The sequence below is a fragment of the Oreochromis aureus genome, linkage group 3 (genome assembly GCF_013358895.1).
Source record: "Oreochromis aureus strain Israel breed Guangdong linkage group 3, ZZ_aureus, whole genome shotgun sequence".
Lineage (NCBI taxonomy): Eukaryota > Metazoa > Chordata > Actinopteri > Cichliformes > Cichlidae > Oreochromis > Oreochromis aureus.
The window spans coordinates 111,244,201-111,251,338 of record NC_052944.1 but is presented as its reverse complement, the minus strand read 5'-3'; the positions used below and the strand labels follow the sequence as shown (position 1 = coordinate 111,251,338).

At 43.0% G+C, this 7,138-nt stretch overlaps 1 protein-coding gene across 3 annotated transcripts; it reads right to left on the bottom strand.

Moving 5' to 3' along the window:
- On the bottom strand, positions 1 to 3,406 carry LOC120437862 (zinc finger CCHC domain-containing protein 12-like). Of its 3 annotated transcripts, XM_039608429.1 has the most exons (3): positions 3,020 to 3,406; positions 2,856 to 2,936; positions 1 to 2,365 (listed from the first exon to the last, which is right to left on the bottom strand). In XM_039608429.1, exon 3 carries the CDS (start codon positions 1,848 to 1,850, stop codon positions 171 to 173), a length of 1,680 nt encoding a protein of 559 aa, XP_039464363.1. In that variant the 5' UTR covers positions 1,851 to 2,365; positions 2,856 to 2,936; positions 3,020 to 3,406; the 3' UTR covers positions 1 to 170. The 3 variants fall into 3 exon arrangements, with proteins under 3 accessions (XP_039464363.1, XP_039464361.1, XP_039464362.1); XM_039608427.1 differs by having other exon boundaries at positions 2,856 to 3,406; XM_039608428.1 differs by having other exon boundaries at positions 1 to 2,936.
- Between the last annotated feature and the right edge of the window lie 3,732 nt (positions 3,407 to 7,138).

Here is a 7,138-nt window from a genome sequence, read left to right as displayed (position 1 = left end):
GAAAAATTGTTTCTGCTCGGAATGTTTTAAGCCAGAACATGCTTGTGCTTTGACATTCTTTGCTGGGCTACTTACTTTGTTAACCTCAGCTGTGATTTTGTCGCCATTGTTTACGTCTGAGGGACGTTGTTGACTCTCCTCAGCTCCTGTTTGTCCCACAACAGGAACTGTTAGTCGTTTAAAGCTGAGTCTGAACCATCTTGCGCTTCCCACTGACGCTGTTTTGCCTCCAACTGCTTCTTTTTCTCTGCCACTAGGTTAGGGTTAGCAGGGTCAACACAGCATGGAGCGATGTGCCCATCTTCACCGCAGTTGAAACAATACCAGGGCTTGGGTCGGCCTGTTTGCCTCTTTGAAGTCTGTCTTTGCATACGTCCATCTACATCATGTGGCTTTGACATCTTACTCAGCGGCTTCCCTGCAGATCCCTTGCTGTTAGCAAACTTTGGTTTTTTCTGTGACATGAATGTAATTAATTGACTTTGCAGACTCGCTACCTGCTTTCTCAGATCCTCAATAGCAGCGATGCTACTCTCATGTTTCTCCTCTGGTTCACAAACACGTGCACCCTGGGACTGTAACTGAGTTCTCTGCTTTGTGGTGCCAATGTGTTTTCTCATGCGACTAGTTTTTGCTTGCTGTCGATCTTCCTCAGAGCGAATCATTAACAAGAGGTCTGAGAATTGGGGTGGGCTGCTCTTCTTTTGTTCAAGTTGCAGGGTGCTGATTAGGTCGTTGTCCCAACATCCCCTGCAGAACTGTTTAAGGAGATGTTTGTCCACTTCTTCACATGCGACTCCCCCCCTCTTCGTGGCTCTGTTTAATGCTAGCTGTAGCCGGTGAAGGTAAGTGGATGATTTCTCACCTGGATCTTGAAGGGTGTTGAGGAATTGAGCGAAAAGTTCCTCGCCATCTTCTACAGTGCCAAAGGCTGAATCTAGAAGCTGCAAATAAGTCGCAGGTGGTGACTCAGGCCGTAAACTCTTAACTATATCAGCTGCTGGTGGGAGCAGGCTCTCATGGATTTTTCTGGATATTTGCAGGGGGGACATGCTGGGATCATTTTGGAGCAGTTCAATCTGTGTGCGCCACGTGTCATAATCAGTTTCATTGTTAGGTCTGGGAACCTTACCGGAGAAGGAACGGAGTCTCACCTGGGACTGGATGTGTGGGACAACATCTTGCCTTCGTACGATATGCTCTACCACGACCTTCTGAATGTCAGGTGGGTTCAAGTCACTTACTGAAAGGGACGCTGCTCTCCTTCCATTAGTGAGCGGAACATGATCAGTGGCAACAATATCAATTGGAGTGACATCTGAATGTGAGGTGTGACACTGTTGCTCTTTAGGAGCGGGCGGAGATACGACAGCAGGCTCGGCATACGTGGGGGAAGGTTCTTCAGTGGTAGGTCGCATGGCTTCAACATCCTCCCCAATCTGACACATCATCTCCTTCAGCACCTCACCGTAGTCTTTGCCACTCAGCTTGGCTAGTTCCTTGAGTTCAGCTAAGTAGGTCTTTGTAACATTACTCCCAACCTTGGTAGTGTACATGCTACTGAGTGTTTTAATTTCATAGACAATGCTGGGGTCAGCTTGTGCTGTGCATGTGTATGGTAAGCGAGGTTCTAATCCTTCTAAGGCTGAACTGCTAGAGTATTCAACGATCAGGTTTTGGTAGAAGTCGGACAGTGAATCATCAACAAAAAGGACTCTTGCGATTTTACCATACTGTTTCAAAAAGTCAATGACCTGTTCATCTTTTTCAGATACCTGTGTTATCCCAGTGACAACAACTGCATTAGGTATTTTGACACCAGACTTTTGTATGAAATCCATACTGGTCATTGCCTCAATATTGATGCTCAAATCAAATGGCTCCTGGCTGGCTCGCCACTTCTGTAACCAACTTTAAGGTATAAAGGTGAATTACAGCACAATAACTACTTGGGCTCGTAATGAGGCCCTAGCCAGTATCAGAAGATGCCAAATTCGTATGGAGCCAAAGTATTGAGCAGCAATAATGACCTGGACACAATGTCAACGTTTGAGTAGCCACTCTTGTATTGCTACAAGATATAAAAAAACAGTGTCCAATCTGTACAGGAAAAAGTACAAAACAAAACAAACAGTGTGCACACTTAAAGAAAATGAAAGTACTCGTTGGGGCCCTTTAAGGATATAGAGTTAAGTTGGCAATAGCCAACTTCAAAGGTCCTTGTGAGTGTAATTGAAATGTATGAGTGTGTGGGTGTGTATCTTCTTTGGGGTAGATCGTCCTCAAAGTGGTTGGCTCGCCATCTATCACGACCGGAATTTTGTCCTGGTCCTCAGACTTTTCTGTCCTCTCCAAAAAACCTGACCTACAATCCAGGTCATAAAATGTACATTCTAATCAGACTTTCTTTCAGATGCATTGTTTAAGGTTAAAATGTAAAATCAAAATATTGCATCAACCTCGTATTCATTGCATCAACATCTTAAATCTTATCAAATCTCACAGTTCTGTTGTACAACATTCAATTTTCAAGTATATCAAATATGAGAACTAAACATCTAAGTTGCTCAAATATTTCTCTATTCATGTAAACATTAATTAAACAATACTTATGGTAAGTAACCATTGACATTCAAAATACAATACACCATAACAATTCAGAACTATGTGCAAATAAGCAATAAAATACACATGTGAGTTCAGTTCAGAGGTATTAAAGCAGTGTGCTTAATTTCTCCACACTAAAGGCCTATTTGTGAGAGAGAAATGCACTAAAAATTACCCTCCATGTTACTTTAAACTCACAGTGAACTGACAACAATTAGCTTTAGAGCAGCTAAGAACATGTTGCTCACCGTTGCTCTGTTTCACAAAAGCCTAACACACGCTGGTGTTGGAACTGCAGCAGGTCTCCGGATGAAAGGTGAGTAGTTAGCCTGTGAGAGACCGAGCTAGCATTAGCGTGATCACGACGGTAAGTCTCTACAAGTTTTTTCCTTCGGAATAACGCTCGTCTTACCGACGCTGCTTCTCTCCTTCATCCAGCTACTCGACTCCGGACATCCAGCAGGTAAGTATGTTGGCTTTCCTTCCTCTCAATTCTTAGTTTTTCCTCTCTTTCGTCCGTGGATTTCTCAGTTTCAGTAGCAGATGCCTCCACTCCTCTAGCTGAGATGAGAAAAACCCGGGAGCACCATGCACCTTCACCTCACTTCCTGGCTGACAGGGTCAGTGCGGCCTGCGTAGGCTCTGATTGGTCGCTGAGCTAGGTGCCGTCACGTGGGGTGAACTGAGAGGTGCATTCAATGGTCATAGGAAATATGACGTTCTGTTGATGTGGACAGTTCAAATAAAGAGAATAAACACTCTCTTTCTTTATCATTGGTGTAAATGTGTTTTTTCCATCTGGGCTACATTATATATAAATATATACGGTGGCCCCTTGAGACCAAGCACGTGCAAACTCCAAAAAGCACATACAAACTAAAACACATTGCTAGCGTTAACTGAACTTCCAAAGCACAGCTACGTAGATCACTTAAATTACACAATTGAAAGCATATGTGTATTGTTTGTGTATTTATACACAAGCACTCATATATATTCAAATAATTTAAAAAAAATGTTCATTTACCTGTTACTACCACACACCAGATCCGGTCGTTGGTACTTGCTGGCTTGTGTAGCCACTAGGTAACAAACTTCAACACTGCCCCTAGCATCCTGGAGCACTTCTGTTGTGTTTAAGAATTTGTTCGTGCTTCTGAGTTTTTACGTGTTTTGGAGTTTTTGCGTATTTTGGAGTTTTTACGTGCTTCAGAGTTCGTACGTGTTTTGGAGTTTTTACGTGCTTCTGACTTTTTACGTGTTTTGGAGTTTGTAAATACTTTTATTTACTTACTCCACATAAAATGTAATAAATAAATCATATAATACAAAAACCGACGATTCACATTTCAACTTTTAACTATTTAAATTTTCAGCTTTTTCCTTTTAAACAAAATTAAAGTGAAACAACACAAAACACTGCAAACCACAACACAATTAAATGTAAATTAAAATATGAAAACAAAAAGAAGATGCACATTCTCTGTCATATGGGCCTGCATGAAAAAACTTTCTGAATCCTTTATCACCCGCAACTGAAAATAGTTGTGGATGATTACTATACCTTTCTAATGTGACGTTGTTGTCCCTGGCTTTCTTTCTCTCTGTCTTTCCCTCCTGCTCTGTTCCTGTGCTACTGCGAGTGTAACTACCGCCCCTCTATGGCGTTATTTTTGTTTTATTTTTTTTTTTGTGCCACTATTCCGAGCGCAGGTTATAAAAATTTGCAGGTGCAAGTGTTGCATTTTGAGAAGAAATTTATTTTGAGCGAAGAAAAGCTAAATTTGAGTGAACAAAATTCATTGCTGCGTGCAAAAACTGTATTTCAGTGTTCGCTATTATCCATATATAAACACAACAGCAGCCCCTCTCGCTCAGTTTTTGCACTTGTTCGCAATGTGTTGCTTGCGCTCTCAACATTTCTGCCCATGCGCACAGTAGCGGTTTTAGATACGGGCGACACGGGCGGCATCACGGGCATCGGCCAAAAAAAAAGAAAAATGGTGCTGCCCTGACATCATGCCAGTGCATACTGGGAATGTCACAGGCACCGATCGGTTTTCTATCGCCCATTTGCTGGGAGTAAGGGTGCCCTCCGTTTGCGAGGTTTTGCCTGCTACTTGCGGCACAGGGAGGAGAGGGCGGGGCGGCGGGGGAGTCTCTGGCTGGCTGGAGCAGCGTCTAATAACCAACTCGCAAAATAAAACAAAATAAAAACAAACAAACAAACACGAAAACACCAGACATTATGATACGGACTTATGGTAAATGGCCTGTATTTATATAGCACTTTACTAGTCCCTATGGACCCCAAAGCGCTTTACATATCCAGTCATCCACCCATACACACACCCATTCACACACTGGTGATGGCAAGCTACATTGTAGCCACAGCCACCCTGGGGCGCACTGACAGAGGCGAGGCTGCCGGACACTGGCGCCACCGGGCCCTCTGACCACCACCAGTAGGCAACGGGTGAAGTGTCTTGCCCAAGGACACAACGACCGAGACTGTCCGAGCCGGGGCTCGAACCGGCCACCTTCCGATTACAAGGCGAACTCCCAACTCTTGAGCCACGATTATAATTTGCACCGATGGTTTTCTATACACGAAAAGTGAGCGCGAGAGCCCTCAGTGCGCCTGCTCGCTGCTGAAGTCAAAGTAAACTTTATTGTCATCTCCGCTACATACAGTCCAGTATATAGAGAGACGAGACGACGAGGCTCCAGTTACAGCAGTGCAAGTAAACAAACAATAAATATTTAAGAGTAAAAACATGAATATACACTTTAGGACTCGGGGTAAAGGGATCAATAATAATTTAAAATGTATATTTCATATTTTGTTGATTTAAAGTCTCACACACAACCCGTTTTTAAAGTTTAAACAAAGAGAAAAGAAGAGGAGTGTAGCGACTTCCACAGTTGCTAGAGGCCGGGGACTGAGCCTGCCTATTTGCCTGACGTGCTGTCAACTTTACGCAATAATGCGAGAGGTGGAATTGCTTGCTTGTTTATTCAAGTGCTTGAAAAGTTTACAGAGCAATGTGATCAGCTCGCGATTCAAACTCTTAAAACATCACAGGCTCTAATGCAAGAAGGGGAAACTCGTTGTGCTGCGGTCAACAAAAACTACGGCTACCCAGCCCTCCTCTCTGTCAAAATCAAACCAGTGAAAGACAGACTGACAACGCCCTCTTAATGTCACCGCTAGCACCCACGTGACTCCCGTTACACATCACCATAGCAACCAAACAAATGAAAACCCAGTGATCATTAAAATTCAATACATTTAATTATGGCTCCTACAAGGAGAAACGAGCAAAAGATACAGGTAAGCAGATGTGTCATTGGATAATGGCAGGTCATGTATCCCATAATAATAATGAGAGGTGGGTGTTTGGTCACCCTGGACACAGTCTGTTTGACCTGCTCCCCTCAGGCAGGAGGCTCCGGTCCATTCGCACCAGAACCTCTCGCCATAAGAACAGTTTCTTCCCCTCTGCTGTTGGACTCATGAACAATAACCATATGACTGTTCCCACCTCTAACACATGACCCTACACTGTGTTCACTGCATCTGTTCTGTTTTTGCACAGATCATCACATGCGTACATGTATATATCAATCTACTTATCACTTTTAATTTTTATGTTTATTTAAGTGTTTGTGTTAAAGTATGTTTCGCACTAAGTACCGCAGCAATTTCCTAATGTTGTAAACCTGCTCAACATTTGGCAATAAAACCCTTTCTGATTCTGATTCACACCTGAACCTGCCTGTGTAAATGAACTAAACTAAACTAAAAAAAAAAGCACAGAGAAAGATAAGTGAAAATAAAAAATTCATCAAACAGCTCACCGTTTGAATATTTATAATATCACAGCATTGAAAAACACCACTGGACATCTATTGCAACACAACAGTTATTAACTGAGCTTTATGTAAAAGAAATCTAGTAAATAATCATGAAGGTGCTGGAAAAACAGGAAGTGAACTTCAAATGTCACATAGAGAAGCTGTAAACTGAGACTTGACACCCTCAGAGGGGTGTCGCTGGGCCCCAGCCATCAAGTCCTACTTAATGGCTTAAAAAAAGCCTTCAGAGGTTTCTTTCTTTGAACATGTGATGCCTTCATGCTCCAACAAGACCAAAAAGAAGGTATCCATCCTTCCTCAGAGGTGTGTTTAAATCAAACTCAACAGTTTGAACCTTTGACACAGAGACAATCATCAATCATTTGTCATGTTGGAAGTCTCTTCCCCTCCTGAGTAGGGAAGGGTATCATTTAGGCTTTATCCAATACCGATGCCAAACCGGTACTTTTGAAACGGTGCCGGTGCTTAAACGGTGGAGAACACAAAGTTTGTCCAAAAACCTCTTATGTTTTTATTTTTAGCAGTCTCTTTTTTCTGCAAAATGATAAACACCGTCCAGCCCCACGGGGCGATCCGCGCTAACTCGCTAATGGAGCCACACCCGCAGTAGATGTGCTCGGTGTGAGGTCTCGCAGCAAGCTATCAAATACGG

What these genes read in the sequence shown, in the direction of transcription:
- LOC120437862 (XM_039608427.1), bottom strand. Translation starts at nt 1,850, where the DNA reads ATGACCAGTATGGATTTCATACAAAAGTCTGGTGTCAAAATACCTAAT.